We start from the raw sequence: 21,196 nt of genomic DNA on the forward strand, positions 1-21,196 counted from the left end.
TGTACATATTTGCTGTAATATGTTTGTTCTTCAATAAGCTACTGTTATTAGTTTATCTAGTGAAATAAAAATGTGTATATATGTAATGTTGTATACATGAAAATAGCTGGTATCAAGTGTTCATTAAAATAGTTGATTATGGAAGTGAAGAATAAGCCATTAACTTTTAGGCATATGACTATATACTGTGGTATAGAGAACTAACACAGATCCAAATGCCCTCTCATTATTATAAATATATAGACACAGGGGCCAAAATAAAGAGCCTCCTAAAATATATGGGTGCACGTGCACCCACACACACGTCTGAACACTTTCACTCAACTAGTCTTCTCTTATTACTAAATTCAGCAATGTAGGTTGGGGAGAAAATTTTTAGTGGAAAGACCTTCCCCAAACTCATTCTTAGTGTCTTCGGTGGCATTTTTCCTCACTTGTCCAGATTTGGCATCTAGTTTAGATTTTCATATCTAAATATGTGGAAATCAAAGATATTATAAGCCCTGCACAATCCTGCCCTTAAAATGTGTACAAAGAATATGCACTTGTCTCAGTGTAGCGGGAAAAGGAAACAGTAAATAGGAAAAGTTTAAAGTATTGAGGAAAAATCTGAGTACTCTTTAAGTTGGTGATTTGAAAGAGGAGGGCTGAAGTCAGAGGTTTCTGAGTATGGAAAGCAGAGCCGTACCCTTAGCTCCTTTCCTATTCCCAGCCCCTGACTGTCCCAACCTTACCAAGCTGCTCCAAAAAAAACGAAGTAAGGCCTCATATATGTCTGTATAATAAGTGCCTTACCATCCATGTGCCCAAGAACATAGGCAGAACTACTCTTTGCCATCTCCAGCCTTACTCCTGACCCTTTTTTGCAGATAAGTCTTGGATAGGTGGATGGGTGGAAGGGGGGATAGATGGATATAAGGCAACATACCTGAATACATAATTTAGACACAACCCCTTATTTATCAGAATGAAACTTACTCCCACTGACATCACTAAATCTTTTAATGTGTAAGATTCTTAACTTGGAGTTATTGTTTTGCTAATAGTATTTTAATCACTGTTCATGTAAGTATATATACTTGTTAAAAGTGGGGGGGATGATTTGGGAGAATGGCATTGAAACATGTGTAATATCATATAAGAAACAAATCGCCAGTCCAGGTTTGATGCAGGATACAGGATGCTTAGGGCTGGTGCATTGGGATGACCCAGAGGGATGGTACGGGGAGGGAGGTGGGAGGGGGGTTCAGGATTGGGAACACATGTACACCCGTGGTGGATTCATGTTGATGTATGGCAAAACCAATACAATATTATAAAGTAAAAAAAAATTGCAGTCATGGGCTTTCCCTTAGGGATTCTGTTGTATAGCATTTTGTTTATTAGGGAAACAGTAGCTACTATAAAAAATAAATCCTTAAATTTTAGTGGCTTAAAAAAAATTGGGCAATATGCACATTGTTAGATCATTAGGTTTTCAGTTTTTGTCATCATCTTCTATATTATGACAAATACTGCTTTGTTAAATATTTGTATCTACCTTGTGTTATTTTCTTGGGGTAAAGTCCTACACATAGAAAGGCTGGAATAAACACAGAGTTTTGATGTAAGTCTTAAAAAACATATTCTATAGTATCTTTGATCTGAGGTGTCTCATAAAAACATAATCAAGATATAAAGAGACATCTGAGTTTGAATTCCAGCTCTATGATATTCTTGTCCTAAGCAAGTTACTTAACCTTCTTAAATGTCAATTTCTTCATTTATAAAATGGGAATAATCACAGACCCTAATGAAGCCATTATGAGGATTTAATGTGATTATGCATACAAACGTACTTAACATAGTACCTCAGTGACTGTTCATTATTATTTTCAAATGACCACAATGCTGGTCCCTTGGCAATAGTCTTAAACCCCTACACATGTGGAACTCAAGCCTGGTAATTTTCTGCATATGTTTTTGCTTCTAAAAAGAGGTAGGGTGAGAATTAGATTAAATTGTGACTGTGAGTCATGGAAGAATACTAAGGGAAATTTCTACAGAGCATCTTCAAACTTGTGTGCCCTTCTTTTAAAGGAAATTCTGTATTAGTATCAATAATTGCATTAACAATCCAATTATTTTCCCTTACTAAAAATCCCCAAATCTCTTTTTTATCCTTCTTTCAGATTAACTACTGCAATGTGCAAAGAAGTGGCCTCCTTATCAGAGAAGTTTACAAATTCTTTAACCACTGTTGGGGTAAGACTGTAATATGGGCTCTTTTTTCCACCTTTTTTTAAGGGAAGGTCTGTTAGGGGCTGTGAGATGAAGTAGAGGACGGAATGCCTTCTTTGATAGCTCCACAAGCAGAGAAGTGCAGCCAAGACATTTACTAAAATGAGGCTTGAGCATCTTCTTTGGCAACAGGTGGCTCGAGGCTCTCATCCGATTGAGTTCTAGACGCGACCGTATCAGTTATACAAGATATTGGGTGGATTTTCAGAACATCTCTGGGTCTCATTTCCTTCATTTGTTAAAGAAAAAATATCAAATGAAGATTCCTTCTATTACTTAGTATCTGTGATATATAATACCAAAATCTCTATTAAAATAATTCATTCTTAATATTCACATTCACTTGTCCTCAAAGCTTATTTTATAAGCCACACAAGCTTTATTGTTACACTTCAACTTTAACCAAAAGAAAAAATATTATCAACCAATCTGTAGAAGGGTTTCTGTTCTCAAAGTAACAAATTTGAGAGGTTTGGCATTCCTTGGAGATGTGGCTTCTGGTTATTTTCTTGAGAAATCAGTCATGTTATATAACTCAACCTAGTGGGACTGGAGGAGACAGTGGAAGTTATTCCTTTTCAAGCTTTCCACTTTTCTTTAAGGCCCTGGATGCAAGGGCAGATGGTTCTTTACATGAGAAACAGCAAGTTTTGCTTCCTGTCTTAGCTAGGGTGTTTGGGTAATAAATGTATTAGTGTCCTAGGGCTGCCTTGACAAGTACCACACACTGGGTGACCAGCACAACCTCAACTATTTAAATCTGTAAAGCCCTATCTCCAAATAAGGTCACATTCTGATATACTGGAGGTAAGGGCTTCAACGTCTCTCTTTAGGGACCACAATTCAATCCATGACAGGCAGTAAAGGAACTTTATTAAAGGTGGTGGAGATGTATGAGCAGCTGTGGGGACTCCTCAGCACAGCTCATGTACCTTCTCTCTGGAGCGTTGCTATTAATATTAATGTGACTCAACTCCAGCAGTTCCCAGTTCTCTCCCTTCAAATTCCAGGATCCTGGGTGAGAAGGTTTGAAAGGCTCAATAGCATGCCTCAGATATCCATCTGGTGTCACCAGTGGTGACCGAGGACAGAGTCATTGCATGTAGACCCACCTGGCTGCTGCAACGCACCTCCCCTCACCCCAGGAGAAGGGCAGTTCTCAAAAAAAAAAATCAGAAATGACTGTGGACTGACTGTCAGGAGATGTGTGCCTCCCACACTTCTGTAAGTGGCTTAGTTAATAAAGGATGAGCTACATACCAATGATTCATTCTGCTGTCAGAGAATATGGTCTGCCTCTCCTATTTTACAAAACACCAGCTTTTAATATTTGTCTGATTTTAAGCCTTCAGCAGCAGAGCTTCACTGTAAGCAGGTAGAGTGAAGAGGGGCTGCAGGTAGAAGCTTATTCATGGAATAGGCTTGACAAAGTGCATTTATGTGCTCAGCATTGCCTAGGTTAACTGATGCTTGTCGACCTTGGTGTTACTGCTAGATTTACAGAGAGGTGTGAAGTCTTAATCAGAATGGAATGACCTTGGTGACTTGGCTTCCCACGGCTCTACTGTATCTTCTTCTCACTCTTTCCACTTTTTTCCAGTTTACTACCTGAGACACTGAGTCCCGGAGGGGTGAACTAATTCACCCAGACTTCTCAGTTAGTCTCTCAACTCCCAGTTGGCTGCCCATCAGACTCAGGAGGCAGACAGCTAACTGGCTGTCTATGGTTTCCTAGTGATGAGGATATATATGTCTTTGTGTATATGTGCTCTATGTTTTTTATGATTCATGTTAAACATGAATTTATTTTTAAAATTTATTTATTTTTAATTGAAGGACAATTGCTTTACAGTATTGCATTGGTTTCTACCAAACATCAACATGAAACAGCCATGGGTATACCTATGTTAAACATTAATTTATTTACATTGATTGGTAATATTCATGGTATTGCTTTCCATTCTCTTTAAGGTAGTGTATTCCAACACAATGCTTCTCAAACCTTAATGTGCAAGCAAATAACCTAGAGATCTTATTAAATGCAGATTTTGATTCAGTGGGTCTTGGATGAGCACTGAGAGTCTGCATTTCTAACAAGCTCCCAGGTGGTAGTAGTGCTCCTGATCCATATCCTACTTTTTCAGTAGCAAAGTTCTAGCAGATAAGTATGTACTTGAATGAATATACACACAAAAATGAATGAATATACACACATATACACATAAAATACACACACACGTGTGTCCGAATGTTTGTATATACAAAATCAGGAATACACAAATTATCATTTTGAAGAAGGAAAAAACCAGATCTAAAGATAGTTTATGAAATGCCATCTCACCACAACAGTACCTCTCATCTTGTGCTGTAATAAATCATTCACATCAAGTCATTGTTTCTGTTCTCTAAAAGAGCCATTATTCATAACTTGAAGTTAATGAGTGTATATTGCTCTCCAGACTCTATTTAAATTGCTTGCACATCTCATTGATTCTGAAAGCCAATGTCATTTTATTGCCCTCATTTTGATTATAATTTAGAGGTTTATTGATAATCAAATAAACATGAAAGCAAACCATAATGGATTTTCTGGTTACTTACTAAAATGACTAGGTTTTTAAAGAGTTTTTTCCCAAGACTCCATTATGCTTTCCCCAGTAAGACATTACTTAGCCCTCAGTAGAGTAATGTCAATGAAAGTGGGCTGCTCTGGGAAGATAGACTTCATTTATATCCTTTTGTTTACCATAATAACATTTTTCGAGTACCGTGAGAGAAAACAGCCTATTAAGATTGCCGTCTCTCTTTCTAGTCCCTTTAATTATTTATTGTCTAAGAGTAGATTGAACATTTTAGATAGAGAAGACTGTTGATTAATGGACCAATAGCAGACGTAATAATAATGGTTACATGGACACTAACACTTTTTGAACACCTGCTTAACACCGAACTCTGTATTCTGCGCTTTACGTATATTTATGTTTTGCAAACTGGAATCTGCCAACCTGTTTGCAAGTTACATTCAAGAGTATTTTAACTTTGCTGCCAACCTAGAAGACGTACCCTAAAACCAAGTACCTGTGCTTGCATTTAAAAGAAAAACAGACAGACTAGGGCTGGGACTAGGGAGGCAAGTAAAGGTACTTAACCTGTCTACCAAATTTAAGGGGACCATCTCTCAAAAAGAGACAAAGAGACAACCTCAGTCATCTAGATAGATGCAATATTTTAAAAATCAAAATGAACACCAAAAGTCATGATGAACAAAATATAAAAATTTTAAGTAAAGACTGAAGCTGACTCTGTCCAACTCAATCTCACTCACCTCCCCCTAATCCCAGACCTGATACAAGATTTGAATGGTTTAAAAGGTCTGAGTTTAAATTTCTAGCTACATGACCTTAAATAACTTGCTCAACCTTCCTGATTCATATTTTCTCATCTGTGAATCAGAGTTATCGTGGTCCCTGCCTACCCCCTAAGATTTCTGTGGAAATTAAATGAGATCGTGTAGGGGAAGCACCAAGTATGAAGCCTGATGTATAGTAGGCATCCCACTTCTCCCCTTCTTCTCTAAGAGATCCCTCATAAAGCCAGCGTCTTAACACTTTGACAAGCCTTGGAGTACAAGCACCTAATATGTCAATTTCATACTTTTGATTCCACAGAGCAACCAGAAGGCCGAGGTCCTTAACCCCATGATCAATAGTGTATTGTTAGAGGTAAGTGGCCGCCCAGAGAGAAAATGCTTCTGAATTAAACCAAATGTTAGAGCTACACGTTTTGTCTTTCTCCCAGGCAGCAAGTATTACTGCAATTCTAAATTTTATCGTCTACAGTCTTTTCTGAGTACATTTGTATAGTTCAACCAGCTGTAAACCCTCGAGTGAAACAACAATACCTAATTTTCAAGAATTCCTGATTATAAAGAGAAATGCTAAGCTTGCACATTATTTCTGTCGCTGTTTCCTCTGGCAGAAGCACATTTCTGCTGCCAAGTTTGACACCAGATTTAACACTGTGATTATTGGCTGCAACGAGGGATTCTTGCTCAATGGTGATTTTTTGTAAAACTGGGAACTTCCCTCCATTCACAATAAACTTGGGTTTAGCCGGGTCTAAGCTCCAGACTGGCAACAAATGACAGGTAAATATTTAGCATCTGCCCATTCACTAACCAGAGGCAAGATCCTCTGTGACCACTCACTCCATGGCCTGCCCACCCACCAGTAACATGGACATGCAGCTGCCCCACACAGCTGTGGCTTTGCCAGAAGCAGCGATGTAAAAGAAAAGAAAAGAAAAGGGACCTAGGACGCCTCATTCTTGACCCGTAGGCGCTGTGGTTTATCTGTGGCTAGTGGGGGAAATGCTTCTATTACGGATCAGCCATAAGGAACTGGCACTTCTGTAGCCCATGGCACCCAACTGAAGCTGTAAGGCGTTGACAAGTTAAGTCTGAATATAAGCAGTGCATATACAGTGGTTTCTTGCTCTCTGAAGTACCTGTCAAATGCAAAATTTGGGAATTACAAAAGTGAGGGAGGGCTACATATAGCAATGCACTTAGGAATTGGGTCTTACCTTTAAGGAAGACTACCAAGGTACAGGAGTAACGGTGGTGACCCTAAGTGTTACTGCTTAAGACTCAGCCTCCCAGAGGGATGGAGTTGACATGCAGGGAAGATCCTGGAGGACAGAGCTAAAGGAAATCCAGGCAATCAGAGGCAGAACATGGAACCTGAAAACCTTTTCCTTGGCCACCCAAAAGGCCTTAGCAGATGAATTACTGTCGGTCATGAAGAGTATGAAGTCACATCGTTTATTCATTCCTTTGGTGGAAGTTTTCTCCTGTTTTAATTACCTGAAACTTTAAGTGGTCTCTTGTGGAATACTGTCTGTTAGAGCACCCATGAACATGAATAGCAATGTCAAATATCCAAACCAAGTGGAGGGTACCAACATGAATGGGAAGATGACAGTATTCAAGGATTTGCCATGAGTAATTGCACAATAGCTCCAGTAACCCATTATTGTTTATTCATCTATACGTGTTAGTCACTCAGTCGTGTCTGACTCTTTGCCACCCCGTGGACTGTAGCCCACCAGGCTACTCTGTCCATGGGATTTTCCTAGCAAGAATACTGGAGTGGGTTGCCATTTCCTTCTCCAGGGGATCGTCCCAACCCAGAGATCAAATTCAGGTCTCCTGCATTGCAGGCAAATCCTTTACCATCTGAGCCACGAGGGAAGCCCTTCTTCATCTATAGGTTAGGACAAACTACAGCCTCTTTCATGCTGTGCTTTTGTGTTATTTCAGGGCAGTGGGATTGATCTGGAAAAAGGATAAGTAAGACTGGACATAATGGGTATTGATTATACACACATAATCACCCTAAAGTGTAAGTGTTAGTCACTCAATCATGTCCAACACTTTGTATCCCCGTGGACTCTGTTCATGGGATTCTCCAGGCAAGAATACTGGAGTGGGTTTCTATTTCCTTCTCCAGGGATCTTCCTGACACCAAGAATCAAACCTGGGTCTACTGCATTGCAGGCAGATTCTTTACCATGTGAGCTAAAGGAAACATACCCTAATATACCCTAAATGTCTATGGAAATGGCTTGCCTCATTATAAGTGAATTCTCCTCTCTGTTAGTGTAGATAATTCAGAGCTGGTTGCAAGCCATCCAACAAAATGTGTTTATATATGCTTTAAGCAACAGCATTAAAAGAAAAATATTCTAAAATAGTGTGGGGTTTGAGGAGAAGAACATTATCAAATGGGAAGAATTGTCAAGCTGGAACTCTGACAGTAACCCCTCAATGACAGTTTTCTCCATTCCCAGGGCTGCAATAGCACCACATATATACAGGATGCCTTCCAGCTGCTGCTGCCTGTCCTGCAGGTTTCACATATCCAGACCAGCTGTTCCAAAGCACAGCCGTGACCTGGCCAGACTTCATCGTGTTAAAGGAAACGGTGAGCCCTGTTGCTCCGATGTGCATTTCATGGAAGTTTTCCATGCATCCAGCCACAGACGCCCGTTTGGAAACACTGCAAGCAATTTTGCACAGACAGTATTGAAAATGCAAGTTTAAAGACAGATTCATTTCTCTTAATGTATATGGTTGTTTTTACAAATAATTATGTTTCTTTTATGTTAATTTAAACTTTAACAGCTTTGTATTGATAATTTCCTTTAATCTAGAGTTCACTCACAAATATTCATTTCCATTTTCCTGGTTAAGCATGTTATCTTTGGCAAGTCATGAGCGGACCCTAGACTTTAAATTTCCACTTTAAATTTTTCCATTCTTATAGTATGACTTTAAATCAGTTCTTATAGTGGACTTAGTTTTATTATATAAATGCCATGGGCAGAGATAACACTACTTATAGATTTTTACCTATTATAGTGAAAGGGGAATATAGGTGTCTCTTTATAGTCATTCATTCTTCAAACAAGCATATGTTGAGCTCCTACTGTGTGCTCACAGTAGAAGAACATGATCTCACCCCAGTAGAAACAGATATTCTGAAAGACGACTTAGACAATCATTCTGAAAATGCTTTACAATACTAATAACTTTTCTAAACCTTAAAAAATTTGATGAACAAGGTAAATAAGTATTTTTTAAAATGTTCTACCCCTCAGCAGATTGGATTTTTTCACATTCCTTGAACTTTTTTATCCAAAACTTTACATATGGGATGAAAATACATATGATAAGGGATACTAAAGAATATTTTGTTTAAAACTGACTTCTTATGACCATAAATACATAATGGCATAATCACAGAGCTTGCAAGTATTTAGATAGAATATTAGAGGGATTACAACACAGTAGACCCCTAGGACTGCACTTTAAAATCTACTACAGTTGAGTCAAGCTATTCCATGAATACACAGATCACACTCCCTGGTGGCAAATGCCATCATTGCTTCTAAAGACAGAAAATATTGATGTGTGGATAAGTAAATGATATTACAATCCAAGAGGCTGCACCGAAGACCCTGCAGCCCGGAGAGGCATGGTCAATGGGCCGTTCTCCCCTCCAGCCCCAGTGCTCACTCTGGGTAGGGGTTTCATACAACATTCTTGCCTGGGAGCCCCAGTGACATCCCTCCCAGGTGCTATCACCAGGGGTCTTACCCAGTGACTCTCTTCTGGTGAAACAAAGCTTGTACGTTAGCCTCATTCATATTTGCTTTTATTCCCCTGGTAGAATAGACCAACTTTTGTTCCATATAGGTAAAGTAGGGATCTTTTCATATCATCCTACTTCTTAGCAATTTATTTTGCAATATCCTGCATTTCATTTGTGAATCTCCTGAAACAGCCAAATGGAAAATATAAGAAGTTATTTATAGTCTGGAAAAAAATTCTCTGTAGAATTAATTAAAGGTGGTTTTCCCTACTTGCTTTTTGATTGCCTGAAATGTTTCTGCTGTTAAATCTCGAGAACAATTAATTGATGACAATGTTGGATTTGCCTCTTCATAAATTTTAGACTTTTTATGTATAGAGCAGAGGAAAGGGTTGAGATTTACAATTTCCTCATATCAGAGTTTTTTTAGCATCAGGTGAACTTATAGACGTTAACAGGAAATATAAAAGAAATAGATAGTTGCAAAGGGGCTAGAAATTAGACTTTAAGCCTTCACTCATTTAGTGCATAGCAAAATTTTTAATCATGAAATGAAATATAAATCTACAAAAGAATAAGAGAATTATTTTTTAAGTGGTGACATTATTTGCATTGCACTTATATGTCTTTTCGGAGAAGGCAATGGCATCCCACTCCAGTACTCTTGCCTGGAGAATCCCATGGATGGAGGAGCCTGGAAGGCTGCAGTCCATGGGGTCGCACAGAGTCGGACACGACTGAGTGACTTCACTTTCACTTTTCACTTTCATGCATTGGAGAAGGAAATGGCAACCCACTCCAGTGTTCTTGCCTGGAGAATCCCAGGGACGGGGGAGCCTGGTGGGCTGCCGTCTATGGGGTCGCACAGAGTCGGACACGACTGAAGCGACTTAGCAGCAGCAGTAGCAGTATGTATCTTTTAATGATAGGATGTGAGGATTGCCAAGTGAAAACACAGGCTGAGAGATGATTCCTGGGGCCTAGCTCCATGGTCTGTGAATTATATTATTTAAGAGAGAATCATCATTTAAAATATATCCACTCTCCAGGATTGCTCTCTTTCAATACTGTTTTTCACCATCACTTTTAAATAATTTCTTCTTTGCTTTGCTTTAAAAGCTAGCAAAGCACATGAACCAGATCTGAGCAAATGTCAATCAGTTACTGAATCAATGATTTAACAGACTTACTCTGAAAGTTTTGTATTCCTTCAATAATCCTTTACAGAAATTGGGTTCATTTCAATCTATGCAATTACCCTGAACATGCATGCCAGCCTTCTTTTTTTTTTTTTTTTCTTACATCAAGTGCAAAAGAAGTTCTAGTCTAAATAATGAATGTAGTCTTGTGCCTATGCTTGTGCCTTATTAAATAAAAAGCTTCAAAAGCATATTTCAAATTCAAAGCAAAATGCGTCCAAGAAAATTGCTTTGGGGTATTGATACATGCAGCTCTAAAGGGCAAAATCCCAACTCTTAGAGGAAAGTATTTAATCCTGAACTTCAGACAAAAGCCTCCCTTTCCTCCGGGTCTCACACTGGGCTGTACATCAAGCCCATGGTTAAATGAGCCATGTGGCTGGATGGGCAACACCAGGGATGAGCCGCTTCAGCTGCACCCACCAAGGGGTGGACCATGGACCTCAGCTGCAGAACTCCAAGGGGAAGAGGCACCCTGGACAGATTACGTCCAGATTACGTGAGAGAAATCTGAACCCAGAAATAAATGTCTCCTGTGTTTTGTATTAATAGAAGTCAGCTGCCCCAAGGTGATCCCATATCTGGAAAGTTAAATTCTGCACAGGCTGCCAGGCTGTGCTTAAGTTAGAAACAAAAGCAGGCAGATTCCAGTCACAGCCATCCCAGAGCTCTACGACATAACGTCTTAGGAAGTAATTCAGCAAAAATGTGAAATAAGCATGTTTCCCTTCTTTCTTAAAAAAAAAAAATGTATACATTTATGTATGTATGCTGAACAGATGGGGTGGATCATACACATGACTTTAATTCATATTTAATTTTATAAAAGCAGTTATTCTTCAGGGTCAAGCTAGTTTTTTGTAATGTCAAAATTGCCCTTTGATCTTCCTCTTAAGCGTGCCCTGCATTCTGATATTCAGATCCAGGCTTCAACTTGGTTTCTTAAACTGTTGGTTTGTAAAATCACATCAGAAGAAATCATAATGAAAATTCATTTCAGAACTGCAATTTTGCCTTGATTTTGTAGTTGATTAAGATTCAAAAAGCCATCAGAGTGGATTCAGACCAGCCATTCTTCACATTGAGAAAAAAAATCATGTAGTTAACCATTTGTTGTATTTTTCTAGCTATCTCATAACTTATTCAGCTTTATGTTCATTTTCTGTATATTTAAAAAACCTCCCCGGTGGCTCAGACAGTAAAGCATCTGCCTACAACGCGGGAGACCTGTGTTCGACCCCTGGGTTGGGAAGATTTCCCTGGAGAAGGAAATGGCAATCCACTCCAGTACTCTTACCTGAAAAATCCCATGGATGGAGGAGCCTGGTAGGCTACAGTCCATGGGGTCTCAAAGTCGGACATGACTGAGCGACTTTACTTCTGTATATTTGCCTATAATAGATGCTCCACTGCAATGTCTGCTGTTAAACAAATCTGAGTTCTTTTGTGTGTATACGCGCTTAGCTCCTGAAAACAATCTGAGTTAGTCTACCCTTTGGGCATTTTACTTTTAGCAATGATTAGCTTATTACAGCCCAATAGTAAGAAATTGATGGTGTTTCTGATATTTCTGGTGTCTAGAGCCATCATAGACTGGGAATAGAACCTGATTTTGTAGGATAAGAATTTTGTGTTGGAATTAAAGCTGTTACCTTTGTCTGGATCAGAGAGTGTTTTTTCTCTGCATGAGCTGTCAGCCAAAAAGCAATAGGATTATGTCTGCCTGTGGTCACTGCTGACTCACTTGAAGGCCTGTCTCTTCTATTAGTCTCAAAGAAATTCCATACTGCAAAAGAATAGTATGTACATTTCGTATATGACTCCCCTGAGAACAAAAGTTTAGGGTGATTCCCACATGGTCTGTCTCCCTGCCCTGGGTTTTACCACTAGGTTTCTAGAGCTGCCATTTGGCGGGAAAAGTCAGCATAGAAGCCAAGAGCAGATGGATGAAACCTTGGCAAAAAAGCAAAACTAATTCTCTGCCTTTGAGTCCCTGCCATCTTTATCCTTTTTCTCTCTCAGGACTTTCTTGACAGTCATTAAGTGCCTCTCTTCTAAGATAAGCTTTTCACATCCTCTCCTCTTCTTCCCTTTCTCCTTCTCTACATTTATATTCTCCTTCCCCATTTACCTCACCAGAAAACAATCCAGCCAAAAATCTTCAATAATAATCATTAATGTGTATTTACTGTGTGCTGGGCACCGTGCTGATTGTTTTGTATATATCGTCCCATTTACTCTCTGTAAGTACCCTAATGAGTAGATACTACAATTTCTGCTGCCCAAATGAGAACATTTAGATGCAAGGAATTTTAGAACTCATCTAACCTTACACAAGTGGTAAAACAGAGCCAGGATTCAAACCCATGTCATTTTGGCCTAACCAGTTAGTATTGTAAACTCTTCTGTAGAGCCTCTCAGCAAAAGAGAAAACTAACATGTTCTTTTTAGTTATAGCTGAATACTTATGTGTTTAGCTGTCTTTATACTGTGAGGTAGATTAGTAGCTGAAAGATTTGGTCTTCTGCTGTGGTTGTTTCCATGCAACTGAGAACACACCAGGGCCAAAGAGACACAGAATGAAGCCGTGCAAGGTTATTGGGCCCCTGGGTGCTTCTCACAGCAGGCCTCTGCACCTCTTCACAGATATTTACATCAAGCAGCTCCCTGGTCAGCATCAGCACTGCAGCCTGTTTCACAGGTGCCTTTGATTGTCCTAAAATGGCTCCATTTCCTCCTCCTCCCCTGTCACTGGTGCCAAGGAATCCCATTTGTAAATCGCCACCCTTCCTGGAAATCCTTAACCCTCTACTACCTACTTGGAGCTTGCGTGGTTTTATGCTTCCCTTGCCTTGAAGATTACCAATTTTAGGCAGCCTCTCTGTTGAATCTTTAGTACCATGGGCTGCGAGATACTGATAAGTATTTTAAAGATGCACTCGGTAATGCCTGCTTGTCCTTGAACTTGGTGCTGTTCCCTGTTAAGCCCAAGAAGTGGTGGTGGTGGTGGTGGTGGTGATAGAGATGATGATGGTGGTGGTGGTGGTGATGGTGGGTGTAATGATGCTGATGATTTTGGTGGTGGTGATAAAGATGATGGTAGTAGTTATGGTGATGATAATGATGCTGGTGGTGACAATGTCTTTATTCACTAACTACTTAACTGTGTTACAGACACTTTACCTCCATGGTCTCAATTTAATTCCCAATATCATCCTTATGAGATAGCAACTAGTATCATACTTATTTTCCAGATGAAAAGCAAACCTCAGAGAGATTAAATAATCTGCCTTAGATAATCCAAATGATAATCAGAAGAGATAGGATTTATATCGAGGGAGTATATAAAATGCTAGCCAGAGCCCCCAGACAAGCAGATACCTGGTCATAAAAAAAGTTGCTCATTTTCACTTGGGTTGAGTTCTTCTCTTCCAGCTAATACCTGGGCTCTTTCTCTAGCCAGTGGCCTCAGGCAGAGACAGATTGCGCCACAAATCTCCCTGTCAAAAGCCTAACCACATTTTTCCTCCCGATGCCTCCCAAGAGAAAGTGGGTAGCCTATGTGTCCCATTCTCCCTCATGTTATAAATCTCATGCTGAGCGATCCATTTATCACTGAAAACTGTGATCGCCTCTTAACACTTCTGCAAGAAAACTTTAGTCTGCTATCCTTGGGGAAAAAAAATCTGCTGCTAAGAAATGTGATGAAGGACGAGAAACCAATGATGAACTGCAGGACAAAAAGACTGGCCATTTCTGTCAGAAAGAATTATTTGGTCCTAGAGGGCATCTTAGTCAGAGGATATAGGGCATCTTATATATAGAGGATAATTTTCTTCTAGACAGCTTCACACATCCCTCCTTCACTTCTTTGGGCTTTTTAATCAAAAGCCTCCTTCTTGGTGAGGTATCTCCAGGTCAAATTTCAATCCTCCCAATATTCCCTTTCCCTGCTTTGTTTTTTTCTCCTTAGGATATATCACTGTCTACCATCATTTATATCTTACTGCTACTGAACCAAGGTCCAACTACTCACCACTCAAAACCTATTAAAGAAGCTGGATTGGTGGAAAGGAAAGCTTGATTTTGGATGCTAGTAATGGGGAGGGGGAGGATGGACGCCAACTTCTCCCCAACAGTCAGGGAATAAGAGCTTTCATAGACACAGAGAGAGGGCTACATGCGGAAAGGGCACAGTCAGCTCTGACAGTCATCTTGAGATTGGTCATCTGTGGTTTGACCAGTGTCATCGTGATTGTTTTAAGTACAGCTAATCTTCAGTTCTGGGGTCAGTGTGTTCCCATTTCCTTGAGGCCAGTTCTCAGAACTGTGGCTGCTATGTCATGGCTATAGTCTGGGCATCACGTGGTTAACTTCTCCACTTGGTGGGGGTGTCAGCATCTATAGCACAGCTGACAGGATATAGCTCAGGATATTATCTGCAGCCCTTGAGGAGGAACGAAAGGTCTTTGATTATGCTTAGTGACATCATTATTATTATTTGGTCTCCTCTGACTGCTTTCCTTCGTTTCTGCATTTTCTCACTTCTCTGGTTAAACTTATTCTTTGGCTAAAGTTTTTCCACAGACAAAAGGCAGGCTGAGAACATGGCTGGGGGGGAAGGACCATAAGGTCTTGCTCTATTTCATTACTTAACTGTTACTTGTCTGTTGTGTTAGGATTTAATTTCCATGAGACAGGAATTTTTTGTCTGTTAATGCAAAGCAGTGTTTGACTCATAAAAGGGGCTCAGTAGTGATTTGTTCAATGAACAAATACATCAAAGTCTTAAGTGTTCAATCTGTAAACACTGAAAGAATGGAAACAGGTGTATGATAGGGTAATTAATGATGGAGAATATCTGGCCAAGTTAATATTAACTATAGAAATCCTTGTGTCCATGTTAATGTTATATGGTGTTGGAGCATAAATGAGCATGATTTAGGCGCTTAGAAGTACATAAACATTTTTTTTTCATTAAAGTAAATGGACTTTACACTTTTATACTAAGAAGAATTCACTCTATAATGGATTTTTCAAGACTCTTCATCAGGCAGGGGTAGCCTATAGTGAGAAATTAGAACCACCTATTTAGTAACCACCCTTATTTGTTAACTATGGTCTACCAATACTATGAGATATTATGCAATGGTTAAAAAAGACTAGAAAGAATGTGTCTTAGTCTGTTTGGGCTGCTGTTATAAATATACCATAGACTAGATGGCTCAAAAAATAAACATTTATTTCTCTGGAAAAGATCAAGGTACTGGCAGATCTGGTGCCTGGTGAGAGCCCACTTCTGGCTTTGCAAATGGCTGTCTTCTCATTGCATCTTTACATGGCAGAGAATGAAGAGACAGAGGAAGCAAGCTCTCTTATGTCTCTTCCTATAAGGGCACTAATCTCATTCATGAGGTCTCCACCCTTACTTGTAACCTAATTACTTCCCCAAAGCCATCCTCCAAATATAACCACATTGGCTTCAACATATAATTTTGGGAGGATATAAACATTCAATCCATAGCAAGATGGAACAGCTGTCTGTACTAACAGAGCTCCAGAATCACTGCATGAAAAAAGAAACCTGTGGCATGGTACTTATAGTATATTTATCTCAAATAACATGTGCATACACAAAAATATACTACACACACACACACACATTCCTGGAAGAAAGTCTGGAGAGATACACACAAAACTATTAATGATGCTTGTGACCAAAGATGGATAGGGTTGTAGTAGGATTGGGAGAACTTCAGAATTTGACATAATAATCAAAGGGAACTCCAGTGTTATTTGTAATATTTTTATAATGAAAATGTACTAATGGATGACTTATGTAGTAAAATTTTTAAAGGTCAAAACAAGAAGCAAAAGAAAATAGCTTCTGTTGAAGAAGATAAGAGGATAGGGTCCTGCCAGGGACTTAAAGTGTAAAATACAAAGGTTATTTTTCAACAGAAGGGCCATAACTGTGAGTGAGAGCATCTTAATGATTTGGATTTCTTTGTCATCAATGTGCCTATAAAGCTCTAAGACAATTTAAAGGATTATACAGATCTCTCCTTGTTTTCTCAGAAAAGCCCAAATCAAGTATTCCAAGTGCATAGTTTGTAAAGATTGTGATGATATAAACAGAAAAAAATTGTCATTTCAATCTCACTGGAAAAAGCCAACTTCCTTAGCCAGATAGTGTATTGTGTCTAATCTTCCTGCTAAACCTGAACAATTCTAGGTCTATGTAATGACTACAGAAGCAATTTCAGAAACTTCTGGAGGGAAACACCACACAAATGAATGAGTCTGTGGTTCCCGGTTATTAGCTTGATGCCCAAATGCTTATCATATTTGCAAGAGGCAGTTTACAATCTGCTCATCTTGACAAATGTAGCCCAAGGGGATTTAAATCCCTGCATTTGCAATTTCTATCTCTTCCTCTCCAAATTTATGGAGAAATGGTAGACACGAATAATGTGTCAGGGATGAATGAACTGAGGTCTCTGTTCCACTCCTGCAGCTCTATTTCACTCAAAGGAGAGTAATAAATAGAAAACAAAGAAAAGTCTCAGCAGATAATGAATCTGAGTCCTAACGACCTTCCCAAACTACAGAAATGGATTGTAACTTACTTGGCATTGCCCAAACTATTTGATGCCTGTAGAGAAGTATGAAAATATTTTTGACTGTTTAGGGCCACAGCTGGGCATTTTAAGTATGTCCTCTATGATTCATGAAGAGTCAAAACTACTCTTCCACAAAAAGGTGAAAGTCATCCATCAGTGGTAATGGAAAACTTGCTTCCAACCTGCCCTGTCTATTGCCTTGATGGTGGTGTGATTGATTATTAAGGAGTCTTGGACTATTCTGCAGCCCCCAAGGACCATAGTATGGCCATTTATATAACATATGGGTGTCACAATCCAATGCCTGATATCCCACATCTCTCTTGCAAAACCACTTGATTTCTGGCCAGGTATGTAGAGTGAAAACTCACATTTACTCAAAGGAAGTCATATGTGAAATAACAGGCTTGCTTGCTGAAAGTAACAAGTCTGTCACTTGACTGGTCATCTCCATCTGGATTGCTGCGAAGGCAGCAGTTGGTCAGTCACTGCTAGGGCATCGATACCTAATGGGAATAATATACATCAATGATCTGAAATCACTTGGCTTAAAAGCAAAAGGCTCATTGATTTTTAAGTGCAAGAATAAAGTCCTCCATGTGTTGCATCCAAACCATCCACCCGCTGTTGCCTTTTGTCTCTTTGAGATAGTCATATTTTTTTCTTGTTTCCGGAGCTAAAACTAAAACAAATCATGAAATAAAGTAAAAGAGGAAAACATCTACTGATTTTAATGAACCTCTACCCTTTATTCATTCAATCATCCATTCATCCATATATTCATCCAACTAGTTCACAACATTATGGCAACTGTTGTGCATTCTACCGAATAGGGTTCTACTTGAAATTCACTTTGCAGGTCTCTTACCCAAAACCATATAAATCAGTTTGAAAGACAAATATACTAATCCACTAGGTATATCCATAGTTTCTGCTTGTTGTTGTTATTGTTTAGTCACTAAATTATGTCTGACTCATTGTGACCCCATGAACTGTGGCCTGCCAGACTCCTCTGTCCATAGGATTTCGCAGGCAAAAATACTGGAGTAGGTTGCCACTCCCTTTTCCAGGGGATCTTCCCGACCCCGGGATCCCACACACATCTCCTGCATTGGAAAGTGGATTCTTTACTTCTGAGCCACCAGGGAAGCATCCACCTATATGTTGATAACACGCAAATTTCTACCTGGAGCCCTAACATCACTCCTGGATTCCAACCATAGAGTCAGCTTCCTATCAGACATCTGTATATCAGTGTTTGGGTGTTCCACTAAACTTAATCTGAACATGTCTGAATTGAATTCATCACCTTTCCCCCCTCCTCCTATTGGATGCATAGTGTTACTTCTGCCAGAAGCCTAGTTGTCACCCTCGGCTCCTACTTTTTCCTCGCCCTCAGTGCCCAATCAGCTATCGGTTATTTCTTTGTATATCTTCCTGGATCCCATTGCCTCTGTCTTGTTTCCCTTTCTTCTCATCATTCCTGTGAATGGCATAATAGATAGTGAAGGACGGCAGCATATGCCACTCCAATATATGACTGTAGGGGTTCAGGACATGCCATCCCCAAATATGCTGCTTTGGTATGTTGATTACTGTTGAGCTGTAGGCTCTTGAAAAACAGCAAATACAGGGAGAGGCTTTGAACTTCCCTTACCTACCTGAAGACAGATACTCCATAAGGGACTCAGTTGTCATAGATTCCTAAACTGGGAGTTTCAACAACCAGGGAAAATTGCCTCAATACAGAAGAGGAGACTAGCAGTCAACACCACTTCCAGACAGACTTTTATCACAAACCATCATATTTCCCATCTATTCTTCTAAGGGTCCACTCATCTTTCCAAAAAATCATTTGCTCTACCCTAAGTATTTTGGCCACCTCATGCAAAGAGTTGACTCATTGGAGAAGACTCTGATGCTGGGAGGGATTGGGGACAGGAGGAGAAGGGGACAACAGAGGATGAGATGGCTGGATGGCATCACTGACTCGATGGACATGAGTCTGAGTGAACTCCGGGAGTTGGTGATGGACAGGGAGGCCTGGCGTGCTACGATTCATGGGGTCTTGAAGAGTCAGACACGACTGAGCAACTGAACTGAACTGAACTTAAGAGGCTGACATCTCCTGCCCCCTTCCCTATTTAGAATTCAGGATTTAAGTCCGAATTCTAAGCTACCTCTTTGAGTTACTCATTTTTCCCTGGGTATCACCCTTGTATACATGAGATTGCTGCTGCTGCTAAGTTGCTTCAGTAATGTCCAACTCTGTGCGACCCCATAGATGGCAGCCCACCAGGCTCCCCCTCCCTGGGATTCTCCAGGCAAGAACACTGGAGTGGGTTGCCATTTCCTTCTCCAATGCATGAAAATGAAAAGTGAAAGTGAAGTCTCTCAGTCCTGTCCGACTCTTAGCAACCCCATGGACTGCAACCTACCAGGCTCCTCTGTCCATGGGATTTTCCAGGCAAGAGTACTGGAGTCGGGTGCCATTGCCTTCTCCGATACATGAGATTACATGTTAGTAAATTTCTGATTGTTTTTCTCTTGTCAATCTGCCTTTTACTACAGGGGTCTCAGTTAAGAACTCAGAATCAGTTCAGTTCAGTTCAGTCGCTCAGTCGTGTCCGACTCTTTGGAACCCCATGAATTGCAGCACGCCAGGCCTCCCTGTCCATCACCAACTCCTGGAGTTCACCCAAACTCATGTCCATAGAGTCGGTGATGCCATCCATCCATCTCATCCTCTGTTGTCCCCTTCTCCTCCTGCACTCAATCCCTCCCAGCATCAGGGTCTTTTGCAATGAGTCAACTCTTCGCATGAGGTGGCCAAAGTATTGGAGTTTCAGCTTTAGCATCAGTCCTTCCAAAGAAGACCCAGGACTGATCTCTTTTAGAATAGACTGGTTGGATCTCCTTGCAGTCCAAGGGACTCTCAAGAGTCTTCTCCAACACCACAGTTCAAAAGCATCAATTCTTTGACGCTCAGCTTTCTTCACAGTCCAACTTTCACATCCATACATGACTACTGGAAAAACAATAGCTTTGACTAGACGGACCTTTGTTGGCAAAGTAATGCCTCTGCTTTTCAATATGCTATCTAGGTTGGTCATAACTTTCCTTCCAAGGAGTAAGTGTCTTTTAATTTCACAGCTGCAATCACCATCTGCAGTGATTTTGGAGCCCAAAAATATAAAGTCTGACACTGTTTCCACTGTTTCCCCATCTATTTCCCATGAAGTGATGGGACTGGATGCCATGATCTTCGTTTTCTGAATGTTGAGCTTTAAGCCCACTTTTTCACTCTCCGCTTTCACTTTCATCAAGAGGCTTTTTAGTTCCTCTTCACTTTCTGCCATAAGGGTGGTGTCATCTGCATATCTGAGGTTATTGATATTTTTCTGAGCAATCTTGATTCCAGCTTGTGCTTCTTCCAGTCCAGCGTTTCTCATGATGTACTCTGCATATAAGTTAAATAAGCAGGGTGACAATATACAGCCTCGACGTACTCCTTTTCCTATTTGGAACCAGTCTGTTGTTCCATGTCCAGTTGCTTCCTGACCTGCATATAGGTTTCTCAAGAGGACTCAGAATGGTAGGGGGTAATTATTTTTCCTCCCCTATGATACCAACCTGGTGTCAGTGCAGGTATTAGTTCCCCTCTAATCACTCATTGTGCTAGTATCAGCGTAGATTCCCTAAGAGTGCAAATCTGGTTATTCCTTTAATTGAAACCTTCATTGGCTGGACCCCAGCATCTAGGAGAATACCCAAACAAAGTCCTTTATTGTCTGGTCCCGCTTACCTTTTAGGGCACCTTCATCAATTCCTCATCGACTCAAGGGCAAATCCCACAGAGATCCTTGTATATGGACCCTTGCACCATGCTCCCTCTCAGCTCTGTGTAGTGGCAGTTTAACTTATGCAGGTGCTACCGTGC

General features: G+C 40.2%; 1 protein-coding gene across 5 annotated transcripts in view; it reads left to right on the forward strand.

The window, feature by feature from the left end:
- Nucleotides 1-10,839, forward strand: part of FAM114A1 (family with sequence similarity 114 member A1) — a 67,794-nt gene extending 56,955 nt beyond the window's left edge. For all 5 annotated transcript variants that reach the window (XM_070372265.1, XM_070372266.1, XM_070372267.1 and 2 more), the window contains 3 exons: nucleotides 2,172-2,244; nucleotides 5,949-6,002; nucleotides 8,131-10,839. In XM_070372265.1, coding sequence (XP_070228366.1) covers nucleotides 2,172-2,244; nucleotides 5,949-6,002; nucleotides 8,131-8,232 — 229 coding nt within the window. In that variant the 3' untranslated portion in view covers nucleotides 8,233-10,839. The remainder of the gene's footprint in view (nucleotides 1-2,171; nucleotides 2,245-5,948; nucleotides 6,003-8,130) is intronic.
- Nucleotides 10,840-21,196: the final 10,357 nt, after the last annotated feature.

Source organism: Bos mutus, chromosome 6 (genome assembly GCF_027580195.1).
Source record: "Bos mutus isolate GX-2022 chromosome 6, NWIPB_WYAK_1.1, whole genome shotgun sequence".
Lineage (NCBI taxonomy): Eukaryota > Metazoa > Chordata > Mammalia > Artiodactyla > Bovidae > Bos > Bos mutus.